We start from the raw sequence: 19160 nt of genomic DNA, 5'->3' as shown, positions 1-19160 counted from the left end.
GACTACTGTACACATTAATTCTTATCCTCGAGTGGTCTCTGGGCCTTGATAAGTGGTGACTCCTATGTAAAAAAAAAAAAAAAATGAAAAAAAAAAAAAAAAATTCCGTAGCAGATTGTTTTTTTTGATTCTATTTCATTTATAAGACAGTTTTGTCCAAAATGTTTGTTGGCATGTTTCAGGATGGAGATTCTGTTGGCTCTTGATGTACAATGGCGGGAACAAAAGCTCCTGGCAGGGCTACCCTTGCCAGAAAGGTCGACGGATAGAAACCAGACAAAGAGTGATCCCTGGTCCTCCAGGTTGGGGGTTGAGCATAGGGCTAACAACTGTTATGGAAACGACAACAAAGAGAACCCCTACTTCAACATGTGGAGGACCTTATGAGTCAAGTGAAACTCGTATGAATACTGGGGGCCAAAGTCGAGAGGACATTTAAAGCATTCTTGGGCTTCACTGGCTAGGCTGGCTCAGGATAGGCGAAGGTGGAGGGGACTTTTTGCTGCCCAACACCCCACTGGGTGTAATGGTTAATGATGATGATGAACCATGATACGTAACTTTTGCATTTTAAACTTTAATTCAAGCCATTAGATAAAAATAATTTAATAAAATCCACAGTAGGTTCTCTACAGTGCAATGTAGACTATAATGTATTGTGGACGAAGTCACTGCAGGGAGGCATGTGAAGCTTTCCCCTAATGCATTGTGATGGGTCCCTAATTAGAGCAAGCAATCAAGCGATTTGATGAAAAATAGACAATTTCACCGATTTCAATGATAATAAAAGTATTGTAAGTGTGGAATGTTTATTGTTCCTAATTCAGTCCTGAACAACGTCAGATCTCTCTGCTAGTATATATATATATTTCGATTTGACTGCATGTTAGTATATCATTTTATCCTTTCAATTCTTCGATCCCATTCTAATCTCTAATCACGGCCTCGTGAAGTGCCAGAAGACGAAAAGAGAAAAACGGATCATCAGATTAACACAAAATCTAATCCACAACTTTTATGTAAAAAAAAACAAAAAAAAAAACAAAAAAAAAAAAAAACGCATAGTGCACATTAATTCCCGATTTAAAAAAAGATATGAACGCTTACCACAAGTGCAAGCATTTGATGTGAGTGCTCCGCCTGATCGTAGCACCTAGTCACGCAAAATCATGGACACGTGTCGATAGATTCTGACCTACAGTAAATAGGTGCTTATTCATTTGATTGTGACAATACGAGTGCCACGAACAGCAGTGATGTGACCTTGTTCAAGATTTTAGCAAGTAAAAATGTTCAATTAAAAAAAAAAAAAATCTTTTGCGTGTTAACTGTGATCAATTTATTTACTGTAAACGAAATAAAATTAAGTGAACACCAGCTGTCATATATATATATATATATATATATATATATATATATATATATTTCTGTAGAAATATTTTCTTATAATATATACCAATCTTTATTTAAGAAGCTCAATGTAATTCAAAATGGCGTAATGGAAACATTAAAAATATTTGCAGCTTTTCTTCCAATTTTCGGATTTTAATCATGTCAAATCACACTTTATTTCCTTTTGACGGATTGATTGTTGCTATTTCTTCTGATGAGTTAAGGGCATAATAGATTCACTGATTGATATAATAATTAAGTGATTGATTTTGTACTACGAAACAGATACTGTCAAGAATTGTAAAAGTCAACTCAATTAAAGGAATAAATTAGAAGGTGGTCATGAATTTTGGAATATAGTTTTTTTGTCATTTATTCTCTCTCTATATATATAGAAAACAATCATGATTCAAATAATTTGATCCTTGTTAAAAGTTTAGCCATGCTGACGACGGGTAATACCCAGAAACACGTGATCATGAATAAATTTTGTGCATGTAAAAAAGTTTAAATATTTAAATAAAAAAAATATTTAAATGTTTAATAAATAAAATTAATAATGATAACAAAAAAATACAAAGGGCAGGTAATTCCCTCACTCTAGTTTGTGTGTTCGTATATATATTATATATATATATATATATATATATATATATATATATGATGTACAGCATAATCACGTTGACACACCGGTTCTTGTTAAATCAGCAAAGTTAAGCAACATTTAGCTTGGCTAGCACCAGTTGGGCGAGCATTTGGGAATTCTAGGCACTGTATGTGCACTCCGTTTATCTCGGCATTGTTTCCAGTCGTCATGAACCTCCACTTGCCACCGATATTTAACAACGCAGACTCAGGAGAGGTATGGTTGGAGATTGAGTAACACTTGCTGCAAAAATTTAACACACAGGCATCCTGACATTGGATATCCATAGTCTGTAAAGGGGGTGATGGAAATAAACAGCGGGTAGGTAACTCCCTCACCACTAAAGTAAGCGTAACAATTAAATACAACAGAATCGCTAATAAAAAAAAATAAAACAATAGATCCTACAAGTATATGAGCAAACAGTTAATAGAATATGTTAAAAAACACATTGAAATGAGTTAAAAACATATTTAATCTGAAAAGGAAACACTAGATAAATGGATAGTCCTTAATCCGCGGAGTTTCAAAGAAATACTTTCCTTCTCATCAGAGGGTAGGAATTAGCAAAATGCGGGATCGGATTTTGCATGCAAAAGTATTTGATGAAACAACAAGTAAATCAAAGATCTTACTTGAAAACAAAAAAAGTGAAGCAGAGGGAATATGGTGAAGAAAAAGGTGATTACACATGAATGGATAGTCTGATGGAAGATAAAAAATCCAGTGACGGTAAAATCCAAATGTAAAACTTCAAGAAAGTTAAAAGAATTTATATATATATATAAAATTAATGTTGAGCCTGGGCAGTACTAAAATGGGTGACCATTTGGGAATTCTAAGTGTTATATGTGCTCTCTGCTTAAATTGGGAATGTTTCCGGTCAGCCTTCAGACTCTCCTTGTGACTGGATCCAAGCAGTACTGATTCAGGAGAGGTGTGGTTAGAGATTGCACAACCCTGGCCTCACAATTGCATGTGCAGGTATCCATTGTCTCTTGGACTGAACGGAGGCATTGATGATATATATAGATATATATATATATATATATATATATATATATATATATATTAGTGGAACAATAAAATTGTCACCCTAGAAAAGACGACATGATTCCATTTCCGTTTGAAAACCAGTTTTCTTTTTTGTTACAGACCATCTAATGGTTGGCCAGTTGTGTACAACTCCCAAGAGCGATAGGAGCCTTCTATTATGTCTGAAAGTGACACAATGTTCAACAAGTGAAATCGGAGATGTGCTGCTGTTCAACTCATGCTATCTACCAGTCCAAGTTATGACAAAAGGACCATTGCCAGCACCCTAAAAATGCATCGATGAATGACAGGAATGTGCTCAGGGTGATGAAAATAAAGTTTCCAGGCACGTTTATGGTCTTTGGTGTTTCATGACACCTTACATCTTCAAAGTTGGCTTGAAATTCAACATCAAAATGTACCTGGACGTGCTGAAGAGTGTAGTGATCCCCTGGTGTAATCATGTGGCCACTGGCAGTCCCTGGTTGTTGCAGCAGGACTTTGTGCCAGCCCATAAGCTCAAAGAGACCCAGGCTTGGCTTCAGAAGGAGTGCTACGATTTTGTACTCTTCTCCCCAAACCTGAACATTCTGGACTACTTTGTTTGGCCATACGTCGAGAACATCACCAACATGACCTCCCACAACATCAAAGCCAGCCTGATCGTTGCTATCTGCCGAGTATTCGCCCAGCTCCCACGGGCACCTGTGGAAAAGGCATGCTCCCAGTTCCGAACCTGTATCGAGGCGTTGATTGAGGCTGAAGGTGGCTACATTGAATTGATGTCAGCTCTATTACATAATTAAGTTACCTGAATTGATTTATTCAATAAAAGTTTTAAAATTTTTAGGGTGACACTTTTATCGTTCCATCCTGTATAAAAAAAAAAAAAAAAAAAAAAAAAAAGATGTATTTTAAAATGAAAACTTATATATTATTAACTAGCCGCCTGGTGTTGTCCGGTTATAAAATGTTTAAACATGATATTTTAATTTATGCAAATTTCGTATTTATTTTTATAGAGTTAATACTCTATCGATTATATTATATTGTACCCAATATATAGTAGTGATTTCAAAAGTTAAAAAAAAAAAAACAATTATGATTTAGGTGCCATTAGCTAGAACCGAAACCAAAACGTATAGCACTCCAGTTTTAGTTGTTACCGTTTGAGCTATCACCTGATGTACAAATATGTTCAGTCGATTTATGACTGCCAAATTCCAATTTGAAAAAATGTTGAACTCTTAGCAGATATGTTTTTACTGGCTTACTGACAACGAGGAATGCAGCGTAAAGATTTGCTTTTATGAAAAGCAAAATGCTCTGCTGGATGTCTGGGATTACACTGCCTGATCACTTTTGCAATTTGGATACCCGAAAGCTTTTTGTATAATTACCAAAGATTAATAAATATATAATATACAAAGGGAAAGGTAGTTTACTTCAAGCATTGTTGGCAAACAAATATGCAAGAGTTTAAAAAGGCTGTTAGTAATATAGGAAACCAGGTGTTGAAATGATGTGGCATATGAACAAAAATATGCACACGGACAAAGGGTTAACAACGACACCATCATAAAACTTGCTTTTGCACTAGAAATCGCTGGAAAATGATCGACAGGAAGGCTGATGATGAGATGGGCAGATAAAAACCGAACTTCACTCGAACCAAGCCCGTGATCATGTCAAATGGAGACAAAAATCAATTATTGGTTCATCAAACCATGCCATTGTTCAAGATTTACGCATAATAGAAATAAATAAATATATATTAATCATAAAATCCAAAGTGTGCACCTACCTTCGTCTTTGTCAGTGTGTGAAGTGCATTCTGGGTAATCAACTTAGAAGAAATGAAAAATTGCATTGTTGTGAGTTGTATAATATATAAATAACATTATAATATATGATAAATATTATAGTAGTATAAAAATAATATAAATAATAGTATAAAATATAAATATTATAAATAAGAGTATAAAAATAATTATAAATAATATTGTAAATAATAAATATTATAAATAATACATATAGATATATCACGGATAATCTATATATATAAAAACGAAAATGTATGTATGTATGTATTATGTGTGTGTGTGTGTTTGTATGTCTCGCAAAAACTTTCGACACAGATCACACATTTTCGCCAAATATGTATCATTTTCAAGCTTGAACCTTTGCCCAACAGATATCGAAAAATTGGCCAAAAACATTAATTCCTTCACCCTATACAGGGCCCTTTTCTACAAGGAGCGTGCCGAAAAAATCGTTCCTTCATTTTCTCTCATCCTGCTACTACGACAATGACGTCATGATTGACCTAGAAAACGTTCACGTTAGTTTCAACTACCTGCAAGTGTTTTTAAAGGTTTAATTTTATCCATTTTTAAATGTATGTCTCTTTGGTGTAGGGGTAACGTGTCGGGCATCTTTTTCCACTTTATCCTCGATGCTTCGGGTTCAAACCTGTCTTTCTATCTAAACTTTTTTTCCTCTTTTACACCTTTTTTTTTTCCTTTATTTTTTTTTTTACGTTTGTTCGCTGTTTTGCTTTGTTTTGGTTTTTCCAATTTTTCTTAACATTGTGTTATTTTTTAATAATATTAAAACAGGTGACCCTCTCCTACATACACACTTCCAAACACCCAGGTAAGGCCGGGTACCCCCGCTAGTAAAATATAAATATAAATAATAGTAGAAAATATAAATATTATAAATAACAGTATAAAAATAATTATAAATAATATTGTAAATAATAAATATAAATAATACATATAGATATATAAAAGGCAAAATGTGTGTGTGTTTGTATGTCTGCCAAAAACTTTTCTCAGCGGTATTGGACCGGGGTCGAAACCAGTACCATCTGAAAGAGCGATGTCTCGGTCGAATAATATGTGAAAATCAGAAAAAAAACGGTCATTTATTTCGTATAGATATGATCGTTTAAAAGGAAAGGTCGCAAAAAATCGTTCCTTTTTAACTGACTTTGGCAACCATGCATATGCATCTAGCATTCTTTCTTGAATTGGTTTAAATAGAAAATACCACAATGTTATTTCGATGACGTCGTGGAACAGTGGATACCAGGGCTGCGTTGTAAGCTGCGAGTTTCAGGTTCACGCCTATGTAACAAATTTTTTTTTTTTTTGTTGTTGTTGAAAGTTCTAACATATAAAAAGGGTTATATTTATGTGATTTTTTTCGTTCGCTTCTTCTTTATTTTCCTGTTTTTATCTCTTATTTTTCCATGCTCTTTTTTTTTTTTAAACCTCGACTTTGCTCAATATCCTTACACAACCTCTCCACACCCAAGCAACGCCAGGTACCACCACTAGTATTATATATAATAAATATTAGGGATAATTATATATATATATATATATATATATATAATATATATATATATATAAGGAGATTAGAACAATAGTCTAAAGAGCTGAGTGTATTTCAATGTAACAGTGAAATTACTAGTTTAATTAAAATACAGGAAAGAGAAAGTGCTCGTTGTAATTTAGATATATAATAAGCTTGATAGGTAAATATTCTAGAGCTAATTCAATATTAAGTAATGTGATTGATAATTTAAAATTTGAAAATCAAATTATAATTAAATTAAAAATCTGTTTCATAAGAAGGAACAACAACAAAATCAATTATCTGTACGATCGTTTCGGAAAACAATGCTTTTTATTGTGGTAGACATCAAGTTACGTACAATAATTACATATAGTTTTTTTTATAAGCAAGGTCTCCTCGTCAGCAAATTTTTAAGGGTTTTTATTAAATTTAAAAGACACCATAAATAAACCTAGCATTAAAAGTAAGACAGATGTAGCTTTTAATTTTTCGCTTTTTAAAATCAGGAACTATGGTTAAAATACTCATTTAGATGTTTGCTATAGCTTTTTACCTTATTGATACCTCCCCGACCCACAGCTGGTGGTCTCCAGAACGCGATGTAATTGATATCGATCAATATTATTGACTTTCAAACGTTAATTATTCCACATTTCCTGCATCGGCACGCGTTACATTCGGTTTTCGGTAAACAAAAAACGAAACTCGACTCTAATCACAGGCCCAGAGCCAGTGGTCTCTAGAGAGCAAATTAACGTTTGGTCAATGTCGACTTCGTCATATCAGACGGTAGCTTTCATTTTGAGACGAGGGAGCAGGTTTTTAAAAACAAACAAACCGATTTATTGACCTCATTAAAAACTTCCCGCACAAAATGCTAACTGCTGAATAGCTATCGCCGTCACGTCAATCAAAAACGCGCACCTGTTTTTTTTTCATACTTTACTATTTTCCAACTACACGTCGTCAAGGCTTCGTTTTTTTTTTCACAGGCACCTGTTTTTTTTTCACATTTTCGGGTTTTTTTTCACATACACCTACAAACACCCGGGCAACGCCGGGTACCCCTCGCTAGTGAATAATAAATATCGATAATATCATCTATGAATATAAAAGCGAAAATGTGTGTGTGTGTGTATATATGTATGTTCGCTTTTTGTGTATGTCTGCAAAAGGCTTTCCTCTGCTTGGTTCTCACTCAGCTCACTCATTCTTAAAACTTTTTATATCACGTGTAAATCATGATATCTACGAGTTAACAACAGGGTTCGCCTGTCTTTTTGATTTGCCCGACTTTGAAAAGCTAAATATTCCACAATTTTGGATCGCTGAGTGGTGATTCGGCTGTTTCGTATAAAATCGAAACTAAGCTTAACACATCGTTCCTGGCGATCGCGCCGGGAACATCCAGTAGCAATCAGCTTTGATCAATGGGGAGTTTCTCCTTATAGCAGACAATTGCTATTCAATTTGGACAATCCCCTTTTTATGGGGAGCTGGTTTCCCCACCACAACGTCTTAGAGAAACAAGAAAAAAAACCCCCCAAAAAACTGCCCCGCAGTGACAGTTGACCTCATTAAGTCATTAAGTATGGGCACCTGCCAATTCTTAATACTTAAATTAATTCAAACATGTTTCCATTACTATTTCTTGGTGGCCGATTGGTTAACGTCGCAAGTTTTTTTTTCACACTTTATTTTCTAACTTCGCCTCAAGGCTTTGGATTCGATCCTTCTTACTTACCTACCAAAACTTTTTTTTACCCCCCCCCCAACACAAACACCCGGGCAACGATTTTTTATTATTCTTTGTTTTTATTTACCCAAAACCACACACCTCTAAACACCCGGGCAACGCTGGGTATCTCCTGCTAGTCTCTATATATAAAAGGCAAAATGTATATATGTATGTATACTTTTTATGTATGTCTGCAAAAGGCTTTTTTCCGGGGGCTGCTCGCTCGGCTCCCTCATTCTTAAAACTTTTTATATCACGTCTAAATCGTAAATTTACGAGTTAACAATGGGGTTCGCCTGTCTATTTAATTTGCCCGACTTTGAAAAGCTAAATATTCCACATTTTTGGATCGCCGTATGTTGCTTTCGTTTTTTTGGTATAAAAAAAAAAGTGAAACTCGATTTGAATAGCCAACTCCCCGACCCACAGCTGGTGGTCTCCAGAAAGCGATGTAAACGTTTGGTCAATGTCGGCTTTTCACCGTCATATCAGACAGTTGCTGTCATTTCGAGACACTCCCCTAATAAATGGGGGAGCTACTTTTCCTTCCCCAAAGTTCGGTAAAAACTGTCCTGCACAAAATCTTAACTGTTGAAGAGCCATTGCTTATGTCATGTTTCAAGGTCAAACGTCACGCGACTTAACTTCCTCGCACCTGTCAATTCCACTTTATAAATGTTCACTTAACACGCTTATCAATTCCTCTCCCCTCGTGACCGAGATGGTTAGGTGTCTGGCTTTTTTCCCTTTCATTTTGACCTTCGCGTCAAGGCTTCAGAGTTCAAGCCTACCTTCCTACTAAAACTTTTTTCTTCTTTTACACCTCCAAGCACCCGGCCATGTTTTGTTAAGCTTTGAAAAAATCCAAATACAATTCTTTTAAAGCCAAACTGATTCAAAAAAGGCCAAAATTCACAAAATTCGGCTTTAAATCCAGCAACACTGGACAAGAATATGAGAGTGACTTCCCTTTTCTGTAACCTCGTTTTCAAATATCATTATTGTAATAGTGGCCAGGGTTAGGGCAGGGGTTCTTCACTGAAGGAAAAAGTCTGTGAAACGTTACATAAAAAAAGAACATTTGAAAGAAACAGGGCAAAAAAGTACATCGTTTTCCAAAAGGAGCTGGGCTGAAAGAGAAAATTAAAAATTGTCTCTTATGATACGATTTTATTATTTGTATTGAACTATGTAGCACAATATTACTTTCTGAGTATTTATTAATACTTATTAATTAATCTCATTTGTGCCAGGTCTATATTTTTTTTAAATACAATGCATACTATTTATTTAGAAATGTTAATCAACTCATATTTCCTGCGAGTTATTGATTTTTCTGTCCCAAAACGAATTTTTTGTACTATCCACAAAAATATTTGTTTATTAAATATATTTCTTATTACATAGAATTTTTACAGGTCCTGCTAGTGTTAAATATTGTAAATTATGCTGTTAATTACAAATGATTATGTATATCATATATCATACTAGAGATTGAATTACATGTTAGACACCATCATTCAATATGAAAAAAATTGAGTGAAAAAGAAACTTTCCTTACAAACAATTATCTTTATTTATATTTAGAGTAAGGATTTCTTTCAGTTTCAGTTTTTAGATCAAAAACGAACTCGGCGGCTATTTTTTTCTCTCGTCTGCTGTATATGCTCAGTACTGAAACTACGTTAAGAAATTCATAATAATCGATTAATTTTGTGAGTTTACCCCCCCCCCCAACATATGCAGACATCATTCCCAAATGTCTCCTGTTTTTCTATACAAAGGTTTTTCAGAACAATCTGATATGAGAATACTTCATCCTACAAGAAAAATGGAGTAAGATATCAAACGATATCCTGGCGGAGAAGATCAAAGAATCTGACCTCACCAAAGAAAAGGAATGTTATAGAGGATTTGAATTACCTACTAGACATTATCTTCTAGTTCCTTCAGTCTTTCTATACAAGAATTTGTCAGAACAACCTGGCATGAGGATATTTCCCTATATATAGAGCATGGATTTCTTTTAATTTCAATTTTTACATCAAACTCAGTGGCCATTTTTTTCCTATGCTGCTGTGTCTACACATTACTGAAACTACATTTAACAAGTGAAGCATGCACGGTCCCCCGTGAGTGCACAGTGAACGAGGCATAAAAAAAAAATGTCCAAGTTCAAGCACCTCCCCGCCCCCATTTAGCCCCAAAAGTCTCCATGAAACGTCAACTCCTGATGAAAATGAACAAACGATGCAGTTTTAGACCTTATATGTAAATTTGAGTTCTGCACCATGCAAAAAAAGAAATAAGTCCATCATTTGCACCCCCCCCCCCATTTAGCCCCAAAAGTCCCCAAGGCCTTAACATATTTAAATTTGAGTTCAGCACCATGCAAAAAAAGAAATAACTAAGTTCAGCATTTGCCCCCCCCCTATTTAGCCCCAAAAGTCCCTAAGGCCTTAACATATTTAAATTTGAGTTCAGCACCATGCAAAACTGCTAAATAGACATACACAGAAAATTTTGGACAAATATGAGAAAACAAGATTTCCAGCTACGGTATAACTGGAAATGTTTTCTCAATTATTAAATCATTTCTCTCTGTAAGGCTCATAAGAGTAGTAGTTGATGGGCAGAAATCAGAAGCCCACAGTATTAATGCTGGTGTCCCTCAAGGGTCCATCCTGGACTCTCTTCCTGATCTACATCAATGATCTCCCAAAACACATACTTAAATCATTCGTTGACATCTATGCTGATGACACGACCATCTATGGCAATACATCAAAGGCCGTAAATGACAAAGTACCATGCGCTCAAGATCAAAGGAGAGAGAATCAGAGAGAACTTTGTCATTTACGGCCTTTGATGTGTTGCCATAGATGGTCATGTCATCAGCATATATGTCTACAAATGATTTAAGTATGTTTTCGGAGATCATTGATGTAGATCAGGAAGAGAGTTGGGCCCAGGATGGACCTCTGAGGGACTCCTGCATTAATACTGTGGGCCTCTGATTTCTGCCCATCAACCACTACTCTTATGAGCCTATCAGAGAGAAAGGATTTAATAATTGCTATTTGCCAAAACTGGTGAGAACCATCCGCTACTTTCTCCATTTTTCCCTGTATCACAATATCAGGCTTAACAGCTCCGTTTTCTAGGTACGTAGCTGTAGGAATTTCATAGTCATAATGGATGGTGTACGACTTATTTCCAACTGTTTTTTTCTGGTACATGTTCCCACGACTTCCTGTTACACTAGATATTTAGTGATTTATATCTATGTTCCTTACAAAGAGTAAAATCAAGATAAACCTTATGTCTAGAATCCTCATTCCAATTTTTGATAAAGATCCTTTATATGATTTTGATTCTAGAAAATGTCTAAAATTTAAGGTTTAAGCTTAAGGGTCTTAAGAAAAAAATTTAAATTCAAGGAATCTTGTTTCATTGGTGTTGAATGACCATGGATAAAATTAAAAAAAAAAAAAAAGAAAAAGAAAAGAAAAAAAATTGGAAATATTTTAAAATTGGAGGTTTTGTCCATAATAGCTCCAATCCCTGTCCCATTGTCGCAATATTGCATCCCTGTACCTGTCTTACAAGTACTTTGTTTATGGAATGTGTTCTGATGAATTCATTGCACTTGTGCCCTCTCAACCTCCATGCCCCAACAAGCTGAAAAATCGCACCCCTTCACTACTGAGGTCCCTAGATGCCGGAAAGCCTTCTACTCTAATAGTTTCTTCCCTCGAACTAGATTTGGTATTCTCTCTCTCTCTTTCCGGCTTCCCTTACTATACTAACATGCAGAAGTTTAAATGTAATGTGAACAAATATCTCGATCACTTTGTCACATAGTTCCCTGTAGACATGATCTTAAATACTAGCCCCTATGTCAAAATTACAATACGTCTAGTTTGGGGTGAACAAGATAAAAAAAAAAAAAAAAACAAAAAAACACTACGAAAACATTTAAAATTAGCAGGGAGACCCGGTGCTATCCGGAATTCAATGAAAACTTTTATTGTCATCGAAATGACACAGTGACTTGATTCGTAATTCATTTTTATATATAATGGCTTGAATTAAAGTTTAACATTCAAAAATCAAGTATCATGGTTTAGTTGTGCCCTAAATGGAAACATTCATTTCGAACGCACCCCTGTCTTATCAAAGAACCTACTGTTGAATTTATATGTCTATGTAATGGCTTAAAGTTTAAAATGCAAAAAAAAATCAATTATCATGGTTTAATTGTGTTCTAAACAGAAACAATCATTTCGAACTCATAAAAAATAAACAAAAACAAAACCTACTGTTTATTTTATACGCTGGGCCCTTCTGCTTGTGCGGTGATAAAACTTCTCAAATGCTCTTGTAATGTTAGTAATGTTAGGCTGTATAAGGTGTTAACTTTGTTCAAAATCAGACTGTTCCTTCTTTAATCAAATTTATTTTTCGATTATTGATTGATGGTTTGATACTTGCATCCCGATACAAACCATATCTAGGAATATACCTAGACACCCAGTGTCTCGACTTATATATAAAAGGCACTTTGGATGTGCGAGTTCGTTCCCTATGGACTCCGAAATGGCTGGTTGATTTTTTAATGAAATTTTACGCAAAATATATCTGTGTGAAATTTCATTAAAAAAAAAAAATCGTCCCAGCCGTTTTGGAGTCCATAAGGAACAAACTCACACATACACTGCTGATCAAAAATTTAAGACCACTTAAAAATATTTAAAAAGAAACCCTTTTTTTAAGGATAGATTTTAAACTCTTCCGACTTAAGGTTACTAATACAACAAACTAAAAAGTTATGGAAACAAAAAGGTACATTCCAAAGATTTTAGTTAAAAATTTGCATTTTTATTAAATTAGGCTTTTTACACATGATCAAAATTATAAGACCAAGGGTATAAATTGTTAGATTTATGGTAATTGTAATGTTTTTAGTTCAGTTAGAGATTAGCAATCACTGTGTAAAGGTGTTACCATGCCTAACGCAAGAAAACTAACCAAAGTTAAGCGCTCTCGAATTCTAGGATTCCATAGGAAGGTTTGTCCCAGCAAGCAATAGCAGCTAAGGTAAATCGCAGTAAAACTGTTATTTGCAAATTTCTCAAGAACACTGAGAATTACGGAAAAGCAAAATCCTTTGGTAGCCCCCCCCCCCCAATTTCTCCTGCATTGAGTAGGAGAATCAGATGGGTTGTTATGAATGACAGGACTTTCTTCTAGTTTAATTAAGGCGGTTACAGATGCTGATTGCAGTCCAATATTCATCAGATGACACAACAAAAAGGCATGGTAAATAAAAAGTGTAAACAAATTCCTCAATTGCTTCCACGTCACAAAGTGGACCGCTTAAGATTTGATCGTGAATACCAAACCTGGGACATTGAGAAGTGGAAGAAAGTCCCGTTTTCTGATGAGAAAAAATTCAATTTAGATGGTCCTGATGGCTTCCAGCGATATTGGCATGACAAAAACATACCCCTTTGGAATTTTCTCCACACATCATAGTGGTGGAGGGTCCGTAATGGTATGGGGTGACTTTTCTTACAGAGGGACGATGGAGCTCCAGGTGGTGTAGGGTCATCAGACAGCAGCTGGTTATGTTAGCATGCTACAAAAAGCATCTTTGATGATGGAGGGTTATCGTTTGTGTGGGGATGGATGGTTATTCCAACAGGATAATGCTGCAATCCACACTGCAAGATGGACCTTGAGCTTTCTACAAGAAAATAGAGTCCATCTCTTGGGACATCCTGCATGCTCACCGGACTTGAACCCAATTGAAAATGTTTTGGAATGGATGACAAGAGAGGTTAATCGAAATGGCAAACATATTCAACAAAAAATAAACTTTGTAAAACCATCTTCAGAAACTGGAGCAGGATGTCCCACACCTTAATGGAAACCCTTATTCCTAGCATGCCCCAAAGAATTTTTGAAGTCATCAAAAGCAGTGGAGGTAGAACTCATTAAGTTTGATTGTTGAATGTTTTCATACACTTTTTGTACAATTTAATAGAATTTTTGTCTCTGGTCTTATAATTTTAATCATGTGTAAAAAGCCTAATTTAATAAAAATGTAAGTTTGAAAAATAAATCTTTGGAATGTAGCTTTTTGTTTCCATAACCTTTTAGATTGTAGCATTGGTAACCTTAAGTCAGAAGAGTTTAAAATCTATCCTTAAAAAAGTTTATTTTTTTAAAAAGATTTAAATTTTTGATCAGAAGTGTGCAGAAAAGAAACTGTGTATAAGTAGAGATACTCCAAACAAACTGAAATGTGGGGAATATTTATTCACTAATTTCAAATACCTTTATTATTAAAATTTCACAAAAATTCCAGAAGTATCTGAATTTTCACATAGAGCTTTCACCCTCTTGTATAAAATTAAAACTAAATATAGCCTAGATTTGGATCCCTTACGCTTTGCAGCTGTGATTCATAATCTATCTGGTACTATCAGATCAGGCTGTGTGAAGATACAGGCTTCCTGATCTAGAAATACACCAGACATTGATGTTCCCTTTGCAAAACTCAATCATGTTCTGCAAAGCTCAAAACAAAAGCAACAAATTTTCACAATAAAACAACCAAATTAAACCAAACATGAATAAAATTTGAAGATATAAAGAACTTGAAACATAAGACCTTTTTTCCCAACATGACTGGATTCAGCATTAAATAGCCTATAAATGGTTGATAATACTCTAAAACAAAACAACCAAACCAAACACCATGAATAAATATTTGAAGATATAAACAGCTTAAAGCACAAAATCTTTTTTTCCAAAATTACCAGATTCGGGATTCCTGAATAGGTTTGATATGCCATAAAATAAAACAACCACTCACAATCCATGATTGGTTATTTTACTGCTCCACTAGGTATCCACTAGATATCTCACTGCCGATGCAATCCTCTATCTGTATAAGAGCCAGGTACACTCTAAAATGGAGTACTGTTGCCATATCTGGACAGGAGCTGCTCGGTGCACTCTATCCAGCCTCGATAGAGTTCAAAACGGGCTTCGAAACTTAGTAGGTGATGCCTTTTTCTTTTCCCAGCAACCTCTTTCCCACAGAAAAGACGCTGCGAGCCTGTCTCTGCTCTATCGTTATTTTCATGGCAAGTGCTCGACTGAACTCCAATCTATGATCCCCTCTTGCCAAACTTTCACAAGAAACACTCTACAACCACTATATACGATTTTCCCCACTCTTTATCTGTGCCTAAATCTAAACGCAGATTCCGTGAACAACGCTTCTTTCCCAGAATTGCCTGCCTATGGAACACTATTCCACTGGCCTGCTTCCCAGGTTAAATAGCTATATGGTAGCCTTCAAATCCAATGTAAACAAGTTCTTGTTGCATCGTCCCCATAAATAATCAAATTCTACTCAATTTATACCATAAACGATTACTACACTGCCACCTTACATTCATTAACCCTTATACTCGAGTGGCCTTTGGGTCTTGATAAGTAGTGACACCCAAGTGAGAAAAAAAAAATTACTTTCAGAGAGAATCCTTTCAGAACAAAGTAAAACATATAAACATAGCTAATTTTTTTTATTATTTTTCTTTTACTTGGAAGGTCACCACTTATCAAGGTCTGGAGGCCACTCAAGAATAAAGGTAAACAGCTAGTAGTCGGTAGGGGCCAAATCTGGAGAATAAGATGGATGGAAAGCTATTTAATGTAGTTTTGTCATCACTGAGATCGACTTGTGATGCAGTGCATTGTCTTGATGTTTCTTCTTAATTTGTAACGGATCTAGAAGATTACTTTTCTCCGAACAACTAATACTAATACTGCATTGATGTTTGTTAATTTTAACAATATTTTTTTTTTTTACTTGAAGGGTCACCCCTTATCAAGGCTCGGGAGCCACTCAAGGATAAGAGTTAAGGGCTAGGTAGATGGTGAGACAAGATAAGTCACATCGGCTTTTGTTAATTTTTAATGATAATTAAATTTGGTATATAGCGTCTCCTCCTAAGAGATTGAGTAATGTAACATGTTCGTTACACTTAAGCCATGGTCGTTACAGTTCAAACCTATCTCGGACGCCCATACCATCGTAGGAGATGTCCTCTTCTCTTCCCTGCAACCTCTTTCTCACAGAAGAGATGTTGCGAGTTTGTCTTTGCTGTATCGTTATTTTCATGGCAAGTGCTCGACTGAGCTTCATTCTATGCTCTCTCCTTGCCAAACTTTCACAAGAAACACTCGTCTAGCTGAAAACACTATCAATAATTCTCAACTCCTTATCTGTGCCTAAACCTAAACGTAGATTCCATGAACAAAGCTTCTTTCTTAGAACTGCACGCTTGTGGAACTGTCTTCTGTTTTCCTGCTTTCCATCCAACTACAATATGGTTGCCTTCAAGTCCAACGTAAACAAGTTCTTGATGAGCTGTTCCACTTAAATGAACGAATTTACCGAATTTCCATTACTAACGATTACTATATTGTCCAATTGACTACTGTATACTCTTTAACCCTTATCCTCGAGTGGCTTCTGGGCGTTGATAAGTGGTGATGCCTATATAAAAAATAAAAAGAAAGGCATTTATTACAATTACTTTCCAAACAATGCCTTCTTGTATTTTTTTTTTAACTGTTCATTTCATCTGCCATGAGATGAACAAAACCCCACCGTCTTGACACCAGCTTAAAAGTCTCCCACTGCCACTGTGGGGCCATACATCCATCTCGCCTAGATGTGTTTTTCTTTCTTCCCAACCACGTGGTGCATTTTTTCTCTGCTCTTTTTTCTTTTGACGCAAACTTTCAGAAAGTACCTCACTTCCAACGCAAATCTCTACCTGTACAAAAGTCAAATATATCCTAAGACGGAGTACTGTTGCCACATCTGGGGTGGAGCTCCAAAGAGTACCCTTTCTTACCTTAATAAAACAGTCTTCAAAATCTGGTGGGCTATAACCCTTTTGCCTTCCTACTTCATCTTTCTCACAGAAAAGATGTTGAGAGTATATCTCTGCTCTATTTTTACTTTTATAGCAGGTGCTCGACTGAGCGCCAATTTATGATCCTCTCTCCATACATCATTCACAACAAATACTTGCTTAGCTATAAGAACCGCCAACTACTTCCCTCACTATTTGCACCTAAAACTAAACGGAAATTCCAATGAGCAGAGTTTCTTTCCTAGATCTGTCTGTGGAACGCAATACCATTTGTCTGCTTACTGGCTGACTAAATCATAGTTATCTTCAAGTTTAGTGTGAATAAATTCCTATTGAGTTGCCAATTTACATAATTTAGCCCTACCCAAGTTCCACCGTAATTGATCTTATCTCACTATCTACCTCACACTTAACTCCTATCCTTGAGTAGCTTCCAGGACTTGATAAGTGGTGACCTAAGAAAGAAAAAAAAAAAATATATATATATATATATATATATTTAATTGATGAATTTAGTCTATCCAAATTTTAAAAGTTGGACCTAAATAGCATTTAAGCTGACAACTTTAATAATGACAAGCCAATTTTCATTTGTTATTGTCTTTGTTTTTTTTATGCTTGGGGTGTCACTGCTTATCAAGGCCTGGAGGTTACTCGAGGATAAAGGTTAAACTAAATGTTATGCAGATAAGACAACATGATCAGTAATGGAATTTTGGTAGGGGTTAATTATTTAAGAGGACGGTTCAATAAGAACTTCTATGCATTAGACTTGAAAATGAGCATAGGAAGTAGCCCCACAGTTTTGTGTTCGAGAAAAGAAACTCTGCTTATGTAATTGTCGTTTAGTTTTTGGCACAAGTAGAAAGTGTGGGAAAATGTTGATGGTTGCTATAGCTAGATGAGTATTTGTTGTGAACGTTTTACCATAGATTGAAGCTCAGTCGAGCACATATCATTAAAGGATAGAGCAGAGATAGACATATGTTATTTACAATAGAATAATGTATTTGGTTACAATCCATTGAAAAAAAAAAAAAAAAAATGCTTAATCCAATCTAGCAAAAAGAATGTGTGACGACTTATCAGCTATTTTAATCTATACAATTATAAAACTATGTGGACCTTGTGCCCTTGCTTGAATCTTGTCTCTGGCAATCCGGTGATTTCATCTTTTAAAAAAGGGACGACAAGTGAATTTATATATGTTGCAATATTTTTAACTAATGAGGGTATGGTCCCTCACAGTTAGGAGATTCTGTTTATAAACAATGCTGCTAGGAACTGGCGAATCAAATTAATTCACGTTCTGCTACCAACCAATCAGAAACTAGAATTGCTCCATAAAAATTAAACCTTTTCTTTAGCATCCTCGCATGTGTTTTCTTCGTGTCAACACGAGAACCAGTCACCTCCAGGACTTGTCTAGAACAATTAACCATCGGAAACTGTTCTGAAACTAAACATGGCTTACGACTTCAAGAATATATATAACTACTTCATTTACTCACATAAATTAATATACGAAAGTATAAATTTGTGCGTGCACTTTAAGTATTTACTCCAACAGTGCTCAATACGTAGGTAGAGCTAGTTAGTAAGTTATAAAATATATATGGTGATTAAGCTACACTGAATATTCTGCGTTTCATCCACTCTAGGATTCTTCAGGCTTATGCGAGGATTTTGTGGTAGTCTCGCGTTTTTATATACGCAACTTCTATTGAGTTTTTTTTGTTAGCTAATCAGTTTTCTAGTATCCACCATACCCTTCCTAATCAGCCAATGTGCAGGCACTTACAGGACAAAGGCCCATTTGACCTCCAGTTGACCCGTTCCTTTGTACACACACACATATATATATATATATATATATATATAATGGGCGTGGCTCAGAGGCTAAAGAATGAGGGTGTAAAGTTGTATTTTTTTGTTCTGATACTAACTGATGTCACCCAAGTCATGTATATTTAGTTTTGATCTCACTACTATATGTTAGATTCAATAATCGATAGAGAAT

General features: G+C 35.3%; 1 protein-coding gene and 1 long non-coding RNA gene across 6 annotated transcripts in view; one reads left to right on the top strand and one right to left on the bottom strand.

Annotated features, from left to right (window-relative positions):
- The window catches only part of LOC145259268 (uncharacterized), a 112661-nt gene that overhangs the window by 4769 nt on the left and 88732 nt on the right, over window positions 1–19160 (top strand). The window lies entirely within an intron of this gene.
- Window positions 1–19160, bottom strand: part of LOC145259266 (polyprenol dehydrogenase-like) — a 244249-nt gene that overhangs the window by 179036 nt on the left and 46053 nt on the right. For 3 of the 5 annotated variants that reach the window (XM_080117106.1, XM_080117102.1, XM_080117103.1), the window contains exon 3: window positions 4878–4919. The exons of the other annotated variants lie outside the window; for them this stretch is intronic. In XM_080117106.1, coding sequence (XP_079973232.1) covers window positions 4878–4919 — 42 coding nt within the window. The remainder of the gene's footprint in view (window positions 1–4877; window positions 4920–19160) is intronic. 5 annotated transcript variants of the gene reach the window in all.

Source organism: Euprymna scolopes, chromosome 34, assembly GCF_053919585.1.
Source record: "Euprymna scolopes isolate OS-2025 chromosome 34, ASM5391958v1, whole genome shotgun sequence".
NCBI lineage: Eukaryota > Metazoa > Mollusca > Cephalopoda > Sepiida > Sepiolidae > Euprymna > Euprymna scolopes.
Note: the sequence above shows the minus strand (reverse complement) of the source record. Positions and strands in the feature narration are given on the sequence as shown.